Here is a 16,240-nt window from a genome sequence, read left to right as displayed (position 1 = left end):
CCACAAGCATACACACACACACACACACCTGTATACGCACACACATGTATGAACAACATGCATGTGCACACACACACACACAAAAAGGAATAGAAACCATAAAAGAAAAGGAGTGCTGGGGAGATGGCAGTGGTTAAAGGTGCTTGCTTGCAAAGCCTGCTGCCCAGTTTTGATTCCCCAGTACCCATTTAAAGACAGATGCACCAAGTGATGCATATGTTGGATTTCATTTGCTGCAGCAGGAGGGCCCTAGCATGCCTACTCGTTCTCTCTCACTCTCTCAAATAAATAAATAAAAATATTTTTTTAAAAAACCAGAAAGAAGGGGCAGAGGAGAGGACTTGGTGGTTAAAGGTAGTTTCTTGCAAAATCCGAGGGAGGGAATTACCATGGGATATATTTTATAATCATGGAAAATGTTAATAAAAATTAAAAAAAAAATCCATGGGTCTGGGTTTGACTCCCCAGTACCCACATAAAGCCAGATGCACCAAGTGGCGCATACATCTGAAGTTCATTTGTCTCAGCAAAAAGCCCTGGTGTGGGGCTGGAGAGGTGGCTTAGGGGTTAAGCGCTTGCCTGTGAAGCCTAAGGACCCCGGTTCGAGGCTTAATTCCCCAGGACCCACGTTAGCCAGATGCACAAGGGGGCACACGCGTCTGGAGTTCGTTTGCAGTGGCTGGAGGCCCTGGCGCACCCATTCTCATTCTCTCTCTCTCTCTCTCTCTCTCTCTCTCTCTCTCTCTCCCTCTCTGCCTCTTTCTCTCTGTCTGTCACTCTGAAATAAATAAATAAAAATAAACAAAAAAATTTAAAAAAAAAGCCCTGGTGTGTTCATACACACTATCTTTCAAATAAATAGATTAATTAAAATACTTTTTTTTTTTAAGCCAGGCATGGTGGTGCATACCTTTAATCCCAGCACTTGGGAGGCAGAGATAGGAGGATCACTGAGCCTTCAAGGCCAGCCTGAGGCTAGTGAATTCCAGGTCAGCCTGGGCTAGACCCTGAAAGACAGAGACTGAGAGAGAGAGAAACACTGATCCAGAAATATTGTGGGCCTTGACAAAGGCTGGGAATGGGCACAGTACATCAAGGAAGGAAAACCTTCTGCCACTTCCCTGGTGCTGTCATTGAGCTCACAAGGACCTCAAATGCTTCAGGCCACCACCTTCCCCAAGAACTCAAGCCTAGTGGTGAACTTCCCATCCCATGACTGCATCCCACAAACATTTTTTGAGCACCCCAAGGTACCAGGCACTTTAGCTCTTAAGCTTTGCTGGGAAGAATCAGACTTGATTGTCACCAAAAGTGGCTGATCTTGACAGTGTCTTTTGATGCCTTCAAAACTTTCATCAGACATATTGAGTGCTATCTAGGCTGTGGGAGGAAGCGCTGGAAGTCAAGGGGAGAAATTCTGGATATTCTCAAAGCGGGTAGGGATGATCATTCTATCTTCACTAGGTGTTTTGTAAGAAGTGGATATGGGCTGGAGAGATGGCTTAGCGGTTAAGCACTTGCCTGTGAAGCCTAAGGACCCTGGTTCGAGGCTCAATTCCCCAGGACCCGCGTTAGCCAGATGCACAAGGGGGCACACACGCCTGGAGTTCGTTTGCAGTGGCCGGAGGCCCTGGTGCGCCCATTCTCTCTCTCTCTCTCCCCCTCTGCCTCTTTCTCTGTCACTCTCAAACAAATGAATAAAAATGAACAAAAAATTTTAAAAAATAAAGAGAAAATTGATAATTTTTTTAAAAGTGGATCATGGAAAATGCTAATAAATTTTTTTTAAAAAAAGTGGATATGGCAGTATGGTGAAGCTGCCTACGATAGTGTCCAGGACACTATAGGCATTTAATAAAACCATTCTGCATCATTTTGAACAAGTTGTCCTATAGCCCAGGCTATGTAGTGGAGGATGGCCTTGATCCCGCTGCCTCCATCTCTGGGATTACACAGCATGCTGGGACCAGGCAGTTCTGGGGAAGGAACCCAGGTCTCCCTGCCCCTGGTTTGCTATTCATTTGAGAGAGAAAGAGGCAGATAGATGATTGATTGATTAATGGATGGATGGATGGATCGATCGATGGATCGATGCATAGTAAGTAAGTAGGTAGGTAGGTAGGTAGATAGATAGATAGATAGACAGACAGATAGATAAATAGATAGATAGATAGATTAGAGAGAATGGGCACACCAGGTCCTCTAGCCACTGCAAACAAACTCCATTGGCTTATGTGGTCAATGGGGAATGGAACCTGGGTCCTTAGGTTTCACAGGCAAGGGCCTTAACCCTTAATCTCTGTAGCCCCCTGGCTTGCTTTTTAAAGAGAGAATGCCTGGCTTTGGTTGGGACTGCAGGGGAGCAAGCAGTAAGCCCCTATGTCAGCTCCTCCCTTGTGAGCTGGCCCGGGGCTCAGTTGAGGCGATATCCCCACAGACCTCTTGGTGTGGTTATAAACAGACCCTCTGGGATTACAGATGACCTCCCCAAACTTCCCAGAGCAATGGGTTGGGGTCCTGAAGATTTGAGTGATGGATGGCATGTGGGGAAAGCAAGGTCAGTTTCTTAACCTATAGGAAGTTCATATTAGCTACCTCAGAGTTGCTTCCCAACATCATTCAAAGAAAGTTATTTGATATACTTACACAAAACAACCAGTCAGGAAGTGTCATTTTGGGGGGGTCTTCTTGTTTGTTTTGTTTTTTGAGGTAGGGTCTCACTCTAGCCCTTGCTAACCTGGAATTCACTATGTAGACTCAGGGTGGCCTTGAACTCATGGTGATCCTTCTACATCTGCCTCCTGAGTGCTGGAATTAAAGGTGTGTGTCACCACACTAAGGTTGGATTCCCCAGGATCCACATAAGCCAAATGCACAAGGTGGTGCATGCTCTGCTCTGGACTTCGCTTGCACTGGCTAGAGGCCCTGGCACACCCATGTTCTCTCTCACTAATAAATAAATAATATGTGTGGGGTTTTTTTTTGTTTTGTTTTGTTTTGTTTTTCGAGGTAGGGTCTCGCTGTAGCTCAGGCTGACCTGGAATTCACTATGGAGTCTCAGGGTGGCTTTGAACTCATAGTGATCCTCTTACCTCTGCCTCCCAAGTGCTGGGACTAAAGGGGTGCGCCACCAGGCCCCGCTAATAATTTTTTTTTAAGTTTTTCCAGGTAGGGTTTCACTCTAGCCAAGGCTGACCTGGGATTCACTCTGTAGTCTCAGGGTGGCCTCGAACTCAAGGAGATGCTCCTACCTCTGCCTCCCGAGTGCTGGGATTAAAGACGTGTGCCACCACTCCCGGTTTATAAATATTTTTTTTTAAGTGTCGGGGGTGGTGGCGCACACCTTTGGGGCGTGAGTTCGAGACCACCCCGAGACTCCATAGTGAATTCCAAGTCAGCCTGGACTACAGCGAGACCTTACCTTGAAAAAAGCAAATAGAAATTCCAGGTGAGAAAGGGGGAGACACCCCCTGCGCTCCAGCAACACTGAGAGCACGCCCTTGACCTGGCCTGGGGCCTCAGATCAGAGGCCCAGGGGGCGAGGGCGCAGGCCCGCTGCAGGGGGCGGGGCCCGCGCTGCAGGGGGCGGGGCCTGATCTGCGGTGGGCGGGGCCTGCGCGTCAGCCCGCAGCCCCACCCCTAGCGGAAGTGCTGCGGGGCCTGGCCCTCCTCCCGCCGGCCCGTTCCCCGCGCCCCTCCGGGCCTCGGATCTCTCCCATGCAATTGGGCTCCGAGGGCTGCTTGGGCTGGTGACCTAGCCCCGGATCCGAAGAGAAGGCCGCGGGCCCGCGCTTCCGGCTCGTCTGGGGCGGTGCGCTCTGTCTCTCCTGCCCTCTCTCGGTTATCCGCGAGGCTGCTGGGCACCGCACAGGTAAAGTCTGGGCCCGGAAGGGCGCAAGTGTGGGCGCCTTGGGGGCAGGAGTGCCTGGATATCCCACCACCACCCACCCACCCACCCACCCAGGCCGCTGTAGTGACAGTAGGGAGTCGCGGAGGTCGGACGCTGGCCCCCGGGAGCTTGGCTGTGCAACCCGGCCGAGAGAAGGGGCGGGTCTGAAGCTCTCCAGCTTCGGGGGCCGGGTCGTCCGCGTCCCTCTCCGTGCCTCGCGCAGTCGCCGTGGTGCCTGGGAGCTGGCTCAGTGTGTGTGGGGGGGGGGGGTGGCGGTGGATCGAGTGGATCGCTTGGTTCGTGGGTCCCGAGGATTGTCCCCCCCCCCCCCCAGCCGCTTGGCGCAGGGTCCTGAGTAATGACAGCAAGCGCCCCGCCCAGCGCGCGCCATCCCGGGTGTGCAGAATGAAAATCAATAAATCCATGCGGTGGCCACGAACACGAAACGTGTTGGGATGTTATTATTACTTGCGATTGCTAAGTTATTTATTTATTTATTTATTAAATTTCCTTCTTGGAAAAGGTGGCTTCAGAGTTTGGAACCCGACCTCAGAGAGGGACGCAAAATCCACACTTGCCCTCGGCCTCAAACCGCGCAAACTTCTCCGGGAGACCGGAGCGACGCTCCGGGGTGCGCTTGGCTTCCAGACGCGGCTTTTCCGCGCGCCCCACCGTCTGCCCTTTGGGGACATGAACCACCCCCCCACACCTACTTCTCCCGGGCTCACCACCCCCACACCCTGGGGGCCGCGCCTCCTCCTCCTCCCCCCCCCCCCCCCGCGCTCTCTCCCAGGCGCTTTAAATAATGATATTTGCATGCAGGGAGCGATTCATAAATATGTCAGGGCCGGTGAAATATAGGCAACATTTCAAACTTTCTATTTAAAAAACATGAATTATGGCCGCGGAAAATGTGTTCCCATTTAAAGGCGATACGAAGTATTTGGTGTCTCGTCCCTGGGCCCATCCATCACGCAGACAATAAAGAGAGTTTTTCGCCCTGACACTCGCGATTTATGGGCGCCCTTCTCTGCCCTCATCACTCACCCGCTGCGGCCGGCCCGGCGACAGGCCCCGCTCGCCCCCGCGCGAGTTCGCGCGCACACTTTGCACCCTCACGGGCTCCCCCAAACCCGTGTTTCCCAGGGTGGGGGGAAGCTCCGGTTGGAAGATCCGCTGGCCCTGAAGGTCTGAGAAGCCACGTTGGAAGTGGGAGTCACACATTCGTCCTTCCACCTCCGCGCAAACGTTTCTTGGACGGGCCCAAGTGGCCTAGGAGTGGCCAAGGGTTCTCCATCCGTTTCGGGGGTGGGAGGGAGGGGGTGCCTCGTCCGAGAATGGCCATTCAGGGAGGTTATTTAACTTCTGGTTGAAAGTGAAGGCAGAGAAGTATGCTCCCCAGGGAGGGAGAGCGGGTCCCAAACTTCCTTGTGCTCCGTTGGGCTAAGGATTCCAGCCAGAGCTTTCCATAGATCTTACAAAGCCACCTCCCTCTACCCCTTAGTGCCAGCTTCTAGCGTTCACCTTGGGCATCCTCCGAAATAGCTTGGAAACTTGGTCCTATCAGGGACCGAAAAGAAACAGAAATAAGAAAAAGAGGAACTATCTTCCCTTGGCCAGGGCTAGGCCACCAGGTGCGGGGTGGAGGTAGTGTGGGGCGGGGAGTACTGGATATCTGACCCCGCTGTGAGCTCCACACTAGCTGGCTGGCCTCCCAAAGCCGCCTCGGGGACGGATCTCTGTTGCAAACTTGCGTGGAGGAAAAAAGTTCTGCCTGCAGCGGAATTTGCTTTCAGTTTTCGCAGCGAGCAGACTCGTCTGGGTAGGTTTCCGAAACGGGAGCACAAGTGGGTGCTACCAGGCACCGATGCGCAGAGACAGGCCGCTGGACCTGGGGTCATCAGTGGGGCTGGACGCTCTGCGGAGGCGAACCGGTACACGCCAGCCAGCCGGGAACAGCCGTTTCCAGTTGGATGCCTACGGTTGGATTTATTCGGCTAAATGCAGCCAGAGAAATCCCGTTGGTTCTAAAAATGACAAGGTTGAATTTATTATATCGACATTCATGTGTAAGTGCACAGAGATGAAAAATACACAAACAGCTCCATGCCCAGGTCCAATCCCACTGATGGCTTCTGGCTTCAAGGACACTTAAAGAAACACATCTGGACATTGAAATGTAAACTACCCTTAAATTCTAGGTGTGTATACTTATATAATTTAAGTTGGGAAAATTCTAGAGCAAATGTCCTCTTGGATGTCACCTGGGCCCAAGATAAGAACTTAGGTCCAAATAACCAATCAGTGAATAATTGCTACAGGCAGAGCTGAGGGGTACCGTTCCTACAGGTCTTGTGGTATCTGCAGTGAGGCAGAGGTGAGCGGCACAGTCAAGGAAAGCAGGCAGCCGGGTATCTGAGCCACACTGCTTTCAGATAATATTTCTAGATTTGGACAGCAATATTGCCATCAGACCGAGAAGCAAGAACAAGTACAGAGGCTTCAGGAAAACCCAGCATTCCTGCAGCCCAGTGTATTGAGCCGGCCGAAGTAGGCTGTAGTTAATATTCTGGCTTCCAGCTCCCCGGAACTTCGAGGCATGGCTTGAACACTGAAAACTACCGTGCCTTGGGGATCCTACAGGATGCAGGCCCAAAGAGAGAGCTTTCAAGGAGCACTGAACCTGGCATTTAAACTAGCAGGGCCTAGGGCCCCTCAAGCAACCCTGTCTCTTCAGACTCTTCAGCCAGCCCTCCATCGGGGCTCTGGCAATTTGGGTCCGTGAATCTGGAGGGAAGAGTATAGAAAAGGGCCAATCCCACTTGATCCCAATAGAACCCAAAGTGTGACGCCAGACCCACCAGTCCATTGAGGCGTCAATTTGAGGCCATGCAAGTAGTTATCTGAATGTATTTATTTCTGAACTGTTAGAGTGTCTGGCTAGCTCAGTCGATAGAGCATGAGACTTATTTGTGATCTATTAAGCACCCCACCACATACTAAGTTTTGAAGTCCCAATGCCCCCCCCGGGGGGGGGAGTGGTTACTATTTGGAAAGCCCAGGCATCGCCATTGACAGGTCAGCAATGTTAGAACTGTGAAATTCGGAGACCAAATACTAATCCCAAAGCAGGGCGTTTGCAACTGTCCGGCCATTCAATAGTCATGAGTTCACTGGTTCCCCTGCTCCCAAGTGTACCCAATCCTTAAATGGGCATAGTGCTTCTAAAAGCCCTGCTTGGGATAGAAATGAGGGAGCAACTTTGTCAAGAAATCCTGGGACTTACGTGCACACTTGAAGCAACCCTGCCACCAGCCAGCGGGACAAATAACCCGGGCCCTGAGAATGCCCTGCACTAGCCCAGAGTGGGGCTAGCATGAAGTGGTTTGTGCAGCATTTTAACCAGACTGAGGCAAAAGGAAACATTCCCTCGCTCATAGAGGAGAGGGAAAAGGAAATGAAGACAGGTTAGAGCGTCAAGAAAGAAGTGGAAACATACAGAAAGGAGAGGAGAGAGAGAGAGAGGTGAGTGTAAAACACATACACACACACACACACACACACACACACAGGCCACGGTGAGGTCCTGAGACCTAGCCAAAACTGCGGATCTTGTGCACAGAGCTGCTCCCTGGCCCAAGAAGCTTCGAGGCCCACACGGTACCATCCATTCACTGACTCTGATCCCGGCTGGTAAGGCAGGCCTGGGTCCAGCAGCCTCGGTGCGGTGCGTTCTTTTCGTCGCTCCTCCCTGGGGACTGTTTGACCTAACAGGACCAGGGTGGGGAGGCCTCTGAGGGGGGTGGGGGGGAGCCAGTCCGGGACTCTTTGGGCGCTCTGGGCCAGGCTTTCCAGCTCGCCGGGCCTGACCTGTCAGGCGGATTATCTTCGAGGGAGATTAATAGGGGAGGCGGGCTGCAATAATAATCGTTTTGTTTGATGTGACAACTCTGATAGGCGTTGATTTACTTACAAACTGATAGGCTTTTAATTGAGCGCCTCCGCCGAGCCCGAGATGAAAGGGAAGCGGCGGTGAAAGGCGGCCCGCCTGCCCTCCGGCCTCAATACTGATTAGCCATCTCGACAGTGAATAGTTCAAGGCATTTTCAAACTTTTCCCCCACCCACACACACACACACACACACACACACACACACACACACACACACCAGCTTTCTCCCCTTCCTCCTCTTCCCCCTCCACCACCTCCTCAAATATCTGCCATGCCCACTCCTTTCTTAGGGGAAAACAAATCATTTCCATTGTGTGCAAATAAAATCTGCAGGACATCCACGCCAACCGCCTCTGGGGGTTGGAAGAATTAGGCCTAGCCAGGAGTAATTAATAACCCCCCACCACCAAAAGCTTGCTGGGCCTTCAGGGGCTCTGGCCTCCTGGGTGAGGTGCGCAGGCTCCCAAAAGGCTCGGAAGGGCAGACCCCCCCCCAGGAGTCCCCTCCCCTTCCCGGCGCGCTGGGACCTTCCGACTGGAGTTTTGAGCCTGGCACGCGCACCGAAGCCCACGATCTGCACCCAGGAAAGTACAGCGCCTACCCAGGGGCATGTATGGGGCGCAGGAACCGCTCCCTGGTTCCACTGGAATTGGAGCACTGGGATGGCCTCTCCAGGGCTGCTTAACGTCCAGATCAAACGGCTGGGATCAAAGAAGAAGGAAGAAACTGCGCCTAGAGATTGGACTCAAGTGGGGAAGGACGCCCCCGCCGGCGCTCCGCTCCCCGCTTCCCCCAAGGTCTGGCCACAGCTTCAGCATTCAGTGTCCAGGCCTGTCTGGGAGGCTGCGACGACCAGGCCTGGCTAGCGACCCTGAGAGCACTAACTGCAGTTGACAACTACATAGTCATAGCACAGGCAGCCGCGTAACACCCACAGGGCAAGAGCGGCTTCAGACGCGCTGCCGGGCGCACACAGTTGGGGACTGCCACCCTCAGACACGGGAATCTCTCTCTCTCTCTTTCTTTCTCTAAAGGTGATTCAGCCAACCTTCACAGCCTCAGGCAGGATCTCGCCCCTCCTCGCACACTTACCTTCCTCAATTGTCGCAGAGACACTACAAACCCTCTAGAACGCAGGTGTTCACACACACACACACAAACACAGAGTCACAAACGCCTGCCCCAAACACACAGCGCCTGGCCAAATTAGTGTTGAGCAACTTGCGGTCTCTTAAGCCTTACCAGCCTAAAAAATAAAAAAAAAAATTAAAGCAAAGAATTAAATTTTCAACGCAGTAAAAGATGCCTAAAAGAAAATTCTAAAACTCACCCCAGAAAGTTCTCAGTCCGCGCGCAGAGTGGGAGGCAGAGAAAGGAGGGGGGAAGAGGAATGGGATGCTGAGAGAGGACAGGACCAGTATGCTGAAGACATCCAGGAACCGACCCTGGCGAGGACCCGGTTCAGCTCCAGGCGCGCATCGGTCAGAACCGGGTCTCCAGGCTCGGCGCCCCGCTCTTCCCCCCCCCCCCACCACCCCACCCAGCACGGGCTGAGACGGGCTCCCGGCGCCCAGCGCTCCCAGCCCTACCATTTATCAAAAAGGACTTGACAACAAAGAAGAACCGGGGCGGAAAAGTGGGGGAGGGGAGACTCAAAGTGTCTCAAGTCCTGGCGAGGAAAGGGGTGTGTCCTTCTCTCCCCCTCTTCTCTCTCTCTCTCTCTCTCTCTCTCTCTCTCTCTCTCTCTCTCTCTCTCTCACACACACACCCCTTTCTAATCTTGAGTTTCTGGAGGTGACCCTCAAACTGGCTCCCGACGCTACCAAGCCCGGGAGAATTCACAGCCATGCGACCACACTGCGCGCCCAGATTGCAGGTACCGGGCGGTGCGCACAGCGCCTCCCTCGTCCCTTCCGAACAGCCCGAGTGACTGTGCAAATCGAGGGGAACGCGGCAGTCCCGCTCCGCTTCCCAGGACGCACACGTTCCCACAGGCAGCCGCCCCTCCCTCGCGCCTTCGCTCTCTTCTCCCAGCGCCGGTCAGTCCGGCGTCCCAGTAAATTCCAGCGAGCAGCCAGCCCCCCAGGGAACCCAGGGTTCCCAAGGCTGGCGGGGTGGCTAAAGAGGTGTGCAGTGGCACAGGGCTGGGGACAATGACCCTGAGACCTGTTTCTCCAGCACACCCGCGGTCAGGCCTCTTCTTGAAGCCTTTCAACCCTAGACAGGATTCGAGGGCGTTGAAGGAATTAAGGTCGGGAGAGGTGAGCCCATCATTGACCTCGAGGACTCAAGTTACGTTGCTGGTGTGAGTCTTGGAAAGAAGTAGGCTAGTTTGGGGTCGGGATGTGTGTGTGGCGGGGGGGAGGTCGTTAGGAAAAGGTGGCACCCGGGACATCCGCACGCTACACGCCCTGGAGGGATTATTCCGGAGAAGCGGGAAATCTCCCGTGTTAGGCGTCGCAGGGAGGGTCTCGGGTACCCCGGGCCGCCCGAAACTCTGTGATCGCCACCGATCAAGCTCCAAAGGTGGGGGGGAGCGAGCGTCTGTCTCTCCAACACCTAGAAGGGAAGGCGCACCCCCTTCCCAGGCCTGCGCGCCCCTCTCCGCGTCCTGGGTACACCTGCGCACGTCACTAACCCATGTTTCAAACCCTGAGCACCTTTCTTCCCCTTCATTCTTTTTTCGTAGAACCCCAACACCCCAGGAGGCCGCTCCTCTTTTCCCCTCCCTTCAATTCCCTCTCTCCTCTCCTCTCCTCTCTCCTCTTCTCTCCCTCTCTCTCTCCTCTCTCGCCCTCTTTTTCCCTTCAAGTCGCACCCGCCTTGTAATCAGCAACAAAAGCTGACATAAATCACGGGTGGATTGACAAGAGCTGACAAATAACTGATTGATTGCGGTCGAGGCACATTGACAATTGATGGAGGGGTGGAGATGCCCACAGAACGTGGTGGTGGGAGGGGGGGTAGAGGAGAAGAGAGGATGGCTGGGGAGAGCAAGAATGGTGGGGGGGGAGGAGTGACTGAGTGTGAAACAGAGGAAACATGTGACTCCGGCTCCTGCCCCAATCTGTGAGGCCGCGCGTGTCACGTGATCGGGAAGGGCGGAGAGCCCCGCGCGCGTCGCCGGGATGAGCAGCCGCCGCCTCCGCTGCCCTCCAAGCTTCTGGTTTCTCCGCCGCGGAACCTCAGGAAATCCAAGCGGGCGGGTAGACTTCCAATCGGGCACCCGCTCTCCGCCTTTCCTTACCCTGCAAGATCTCAGTTACTGAAAAGAACATTTGCTGTGCTGGGTCCCCGCACGCGCCCCTGGAGCTGACCGTTCCGCGGGTCGGCAGCACTCCTGCCGGCGCTTCTGATCTCTCGGGCTCACGAACCCCCTCCCTGCAAAGGTTGCAGTTTATTTTCGAGAAGAGGAAGAGGAAGAACGAAGAGAAGGGAGGAGGGTGAGGGAGAGGGGGGGGAAAAAAGAGGGAGGCGGTGGATGGCAAACGTAGAATAAATGTCCGTCTAGTCCGGGCTGGCGGAATCTAGGGAGGAGACAAGCCAAGGGGCGGCGAGGAGGGAGCTGCCCATTAAAACCAGCACTGAGAGTCCTGGCTGCGGCGGCGGCGGCGGCGCGGGACGCGTCACATCCCCTTGACCCTCCAATCACCTCGGGCTCCCATTTGATTGGAAGGCGGCAAAGGCTTTAATCTCCCCCTCGGTGCAGCTGCTTTTGAAGTGAGTTTCCTCGCCAGAGCCCCGGCTGGCCAGGCAGCGGCTCACATCGTCGAGCGCGGCGCGGTGCAGCGCCGGGGACGCGGGCCGAGGCGGACCCCCGCGAGCAGAGCCGAGCCGAGAGGAGCCGCCGGGCACTCCCGCTGTGCGCCCCGGCTCTACGCTCCGCCGCGGGCCACCCAGGATTATTCGCTTGTGGCTCTAGGCGCCGGGAAGGCGCGCTGGGCGCCCGTGGCCGCCGCGCCAGCTCCTCCTCCTCCTCCTCCTGCTGCTGCTGCTGCTCCCCGGGCGAGCGCGCAGCCCCGAGCCCGCCCCGCGCCTCCCGGAGCCCAACCCCCGCTGCTCCCATGCGCGCGGGTGGGTCATGAGCACAGCGCCCTCGCTTTCTGCCCTAAGAAGCAGTAAGCCCGGCGGCGGCGGCGGCGGCGGCGGCGGCGCGGACCCTGCCTGGACCAGCTCGCTCTCTGGAAATAGCTCCGGCCCCGGCCAAGGCTCGTCCCCGGCCGGCAGCACCAAGCCTTTTGTGCACGCTGTGCCCCCCTCTGACCCCCTGCGCCAGGCCAACCGCCTGCCCATCAAGGTGCTGAAGATGCTGACGGCACGGACTGGACATATTTTGCACCCTGAATACCTACAGCCCCTGCCTTCCACGCCCGTCAGCCCCATTGAGGTGAGCATCTGGTTCGCTCAGGGTCAAGATGGGACCTGGGACCCGGGCTGCCTCCCTAGGAGGCTTTTCTTTCTCCTGGGATCCGGGAGTGGGGGGAGGGTGCCGGAGTGATTCAGCTCCGAGATGGGAGGAAAGTGCTTCCGCACCCCAAAACTACAGAGGGAAGGAGGAAGGAGGCGGAATGAGGTGCAAATGCTAGGGGCCAAGACGGCCTAAACTTGTCCCTTTAGTGTATTAAAGCCCCTACTCCAAGCCCTCCGTCACCTGGCCTCAAGGCGGAAGGGGGGGGGGGGTGCTGAAATACCGTTTCAAAGTCGCCGAGCTCTGGCTCCCCAGAACCTAGTATACATACACAGCCTCGGAGGCGCCAACTGCCCAAGCCCTTACTCAGAAATTGAGGGGTGTGTGCGGGGAGGGGTACGGTTCTGGGTCTAAGAGCTGAAACCTAAGACATTTCTAAAGGGATTGTAAATCCAGGTAGTGCTGAGATTGTGCGGGCACGATCCCGACCAGGGCTTGGGGGTTTCGAAGGCGAGGGTCGTTGCGGGTGGGGTGTGGAACTTGGGTGGCCCCCGCTGACACCCCCCCCTTAGAATTGTGCCTCCAGGTTGGAGATACTCTCCTCGGGTTTATTACAGAGGTCGTTAGAACCCGAAATCCAGAATTCTAAAGGGTTTCTCCCTTCTTTCTCTGTGTGACTCCGCAGCTCGATGCCAAGAAGAGCCCACTGGCGCTGCTGGCACAGACATGCTCCCAGATAGGGAAGCCTGACCCCTCGCCCTCCTCCAAACTCTCGTCGGTCGCCTCCAACGGGGGCGGCGCGGGTGGTGCAGGCGGCGGAGCCGGGGGCGACAAGGACGGCAAGTCGGGCCCCCTGAAGCTGAGCGACATCGGCGTGGAGGACAAGTCGAGTTTCAAGCCGTACTCCAAGCCCGGCTCGGATAAGAAGGAGCCGGGAGGCGGCGGCGGCGGCGGCGGCGGTGGCGGCGGTGGTGGGGGCGGCGGCGGGGGTGTTTCTGCGGAGAAGTCGGGATTCCGGGTACCGAGCGCCACCTGCCAGCCATTCACGCCCAGGACAGGCAGTCCCAGTTCCAGCGCCTCGGCCTGTTCACCGGGAGGCATGCTGCCCTCGGCCGGAGGCGGCCCGGAGGGCAAGGACGACAAGAAAGACCCCGACGCGGGCGGCGGCGGCGGCGGCGGCAAGGGCGCCGGGGGCTCCTCGGCCGAAGGGGGCCCCGCGGGGCTGGCGCACGGCCGGATTAGCTGCGGCGGCGGGATTAACGTGGACGTGAACCAGCATCCGGATGGCGGTCCCGGGGGCAAGTCTTTGGGCTCGGACTGCGGCGGCTCTGCGGGCTCCAGCTCGGGCTCCGGCCCCAGCGCGCCCACCTCCTCTTCGGTGTTGGGCTCCGGGCTGGTGGCTCCGGTGTCCCCCTATAAGCCAGGCCAGACAGTGTTCCCTCTGCCTCCCGCGGGCATGACCTACCCCGGCAGCCTGGCCGGAGCCTACGCTGGCTACCCGCCCCAGTTCCTACCCCACGGCGTGGCGCTCGATCCCACCAAGCCGGGCAGCCTGGTAGGGGCGCAGCTGGCAGCGGCCGCGGCTGGCTCTCTGGGCTGCAGTAAGCCGGCCGGCTCGAGCCCCCTGGCCGGGGCGTCGCCTCCGTCCGTGATGACGGCCAGTTTGTGCCGGGACCCGTACTGCCTCAGCTACCACTGCGCGAGCCACCTGGCCGGGGCGGCGGCGGCCAGCGCTTCGTGCGCGCACGATCCGGCTGCTGCGGCCGCAGCGCTCAAGTCCGGATACCCGCTGGTGTACCCCACGCACCCGCTGCACGGCGTGCACTCGTCGCTCACGGCCGCCGCGGGCGCCACGCCGCCCTCTCTGGCCGGCCATCCTCTGTACCCCTACGGTTTCATGCTCCCCAACGACCCGCTCCCCCACATCTGCAACTGGGTGTCGGCCAACGGGCCGTGCGACAAGCGCTTCGCCACGTCGGAAGAGCTGCTGAGCCACTTGCGGACCCATACGGCCTTCCCGGGGACAGACAAACTGCTGTCGGGTTACCCTAGCTCGTCGTCTCTGGCCAGCGCCGCCGCGGCCGCCATGGCTTGTCACATGCACATCCCCACGTCGGGCGCCCCGGGCAGCCCAGGGACCCTGGCGCTGCGCAGCCCCCACCACGCCCTGGGACTCAGCAGCCGCTACCATCCGTACTCCAAGAGCCCGCTCCCCACACCCGGCGCTCCGGTACCCGTGCCTGCCGCCACCGGACCCTACTACTCGCCCTACGCCCTCTACGGACAGAGACTGACCACCGCCTCGGCGCTGGGCTATCAGTGAGGGCTGTCCAGGAGGGCTACCGAGGGAGAGAAAGGAGCTGGGGGAGAGGGACGGAGGGGGGGGGAGGAAGCAGGACCGAGGCTGCTGATGCCCCCGAGTGGGAAAAACCCGGGCCACGGAAGGAAAATTTAAACAGACATAGACAGACAAACAAACAAAAAAAAGTCTATACCATACCTATCTAACCAACAACAGAGAGTGAGACCCGGTGGGAAAGCTCTTTCCCTCCTCCCACCTCTTACCTCCCTCCCCCAAACTTTATAAAAGTTAAAACAAAAATATCATTTGACTTTTTATAGATAAAGGACAAAATAACTGAGGGTGTTCATGTAAGGACTTCGCCGGTGGACACTGGTATTTATTTATGTTAGCTCCAAGCGGACCCGTGGTTCAAAAGTGCATTATTTAGTTTGAGCTCTGTAGGTAAAAAGGAGGGGGGAAAAATTAAAACTTGAGGGTAAAAATGTGGAAGACAAACCCTCCCATCCCTTGTAGATTATAAATAAAAGCAAAACCGCCACAGAACTAGAGGTCTTCTCTTTAATGTTACTTTAAATTGCTATGATTGTATCGTCCGTTCTTATTTAATGTCTGATTGAAACAAATTTACATGCATGTTTGTTGCAAAAAAAAAAATGAAAAAGATGAAACAAACCAAGTCACGATTTGTCAGTTCTGATTTCAAATTGCAATTATTTTTAAGGTGTATACCATCAAAAGAGAATGGGTATTTTTTTGTATGTATTCTGGAAGAAAACACAAAAAAAAGGAAAAACAATTCTATTCCAAAACCTCATTTGCCTTATTTTGTTCTTTAAAAGGAACACTTAACTATTTTTAATTTTTAAGTCCACCCGCTGAGAAGGGGACAAGGTTTACGTCATGTACTAAAATAATAGACAATGTATCGCTTTAAAGATTAAAATTCCGTATATTTGATGTATTAAAAGGTTTTACTTCTTCTTATCTTTTTATTTATTTTATTTTTGGTTGAAGACAAGAGCAGAGCAGTTTCAGCCGCTGTGGGACCTCTCTGCTATCTCTTGCCCGAGACAGGAGCCGAATTTCTCATCTCTCTTTAGTGATTTTTTTTTTTTTTTTTGTGGAAGAGGCAAAATTGAGGCGGGGCGGGCCCGCCTCGGGGCTGACATTGGGGGAAATATTTTTTTCGAGAAAGAATTCCATATGTGGAAAGAGCGTCCTTTGCTAATTGCTCGTTTCGTTTTTGTTTAAATCTTCTCTCAGCAGCTGCTTTGAGAAAGTGAAAGGATGGAAAGAGGCCTCTTTGATTTTTGTTCAGTTCTCCCTTTGAGACTTCTTGGGGCGTTTGGGTTTCGTTTTGTGCAAAGAGTGAAGCAGGTTGGACTCGCCCGGCCCCGGGGACTTGCGGCAGCCCGCCGTCCTTGTCACCACGGGAGCATCCCTGGCCCGGGACAGGCCGCTCACCTAGACTGGGGGACTTAGAAGCGCTCGGAGTACTCGGTTCCCCGGCCTGGATAGAGCGCAGGGGACCCTCGGGAGCAGGGGAAGTGCGCCCCACGTTTCTTCTGACAGCCTAGGGCCAAGGTAACCCCCCCCAAACACCCCAGCCCGGCTCCTTTCTCCCGCCGGAGTGCCCACTCGGGGCCGGCCGGCGGCCCCGCTGCTTTTCCGCGTCCCCATCGCTCC

General features: G+C 55.9%; 1 protein-coding gene and 2 long non-coding RNA genes across 3 annotated transcripts; 2 read left to right on the top strand and 1 right to left on the bottom strand.

Moving 5' to 3' along the window:
* Positions 1-3,668: 3,668 nt before the first annotated feature.
* On the top strand, positions 3,669-4,893 carry LOC123455774. The gene is made up of 2 exons (XR_006634127.1): positions 3,669-3,871; positions 4,413-4,893. It is a non-coding gene; the product is annotated as an uncharacterized LOC123455774 (long non-coding RNA).
* On the bottom strand, positions 4,753-9,347 carry LOC123455775. The gene is made up of 4 exons (XR_006634128.1): positions 9,172-9,347; positions 8,934-9,087; positions 8,443-8,542; positions 4,753-5,916 (listed from the first exon to the last, which is right to left on the bottom strand). It is a non-coding gene; the product is annotated as an uncharacterized LOC123455775 (long non-coding RNA).
* Positions 9,348-11,321: 1,974 nt separating this feature from the next.
* Positions 11,322-15,538, top strand: Znf503 (zinc finger protein 503). Its single transcript, XM_004657964.2, has 2 exons — positions 11,322-12,228; positions 12,935-15,538. The coding sequence occupies exons 1-2, from the start codon at positions 11,923-11,925 to the stop codon at positions 14,570-14,572; spliced, it is 1,944 nt and encodes a 647-aa protein (XP_004658021.1). The 5' UTR covers positions 11,322-11,922; the 3' UTR covers positions 14,573-15,538.
* The last annotated feature ends 702 nt before the right edge of the window (positions 15,539-16,240 follow it).

This window comes from Jaculus jaculus, chromosome 18 (assembly GCF_020740685.1).
Source record: "Jaculus jaculus isolate mJacJac1 chromosome 18, mJacJac1.mat.Y.cur, whole genome shotgun sequence".
NCBI lineage: Eukaryota > Metazoa > Chordata > Mammalia > Rodentia > Dipodidae > Jaculus > Jaculus jaculus.
This window is presented reverse-complemented; position numbering and strand designations above follow the sequence as displayed.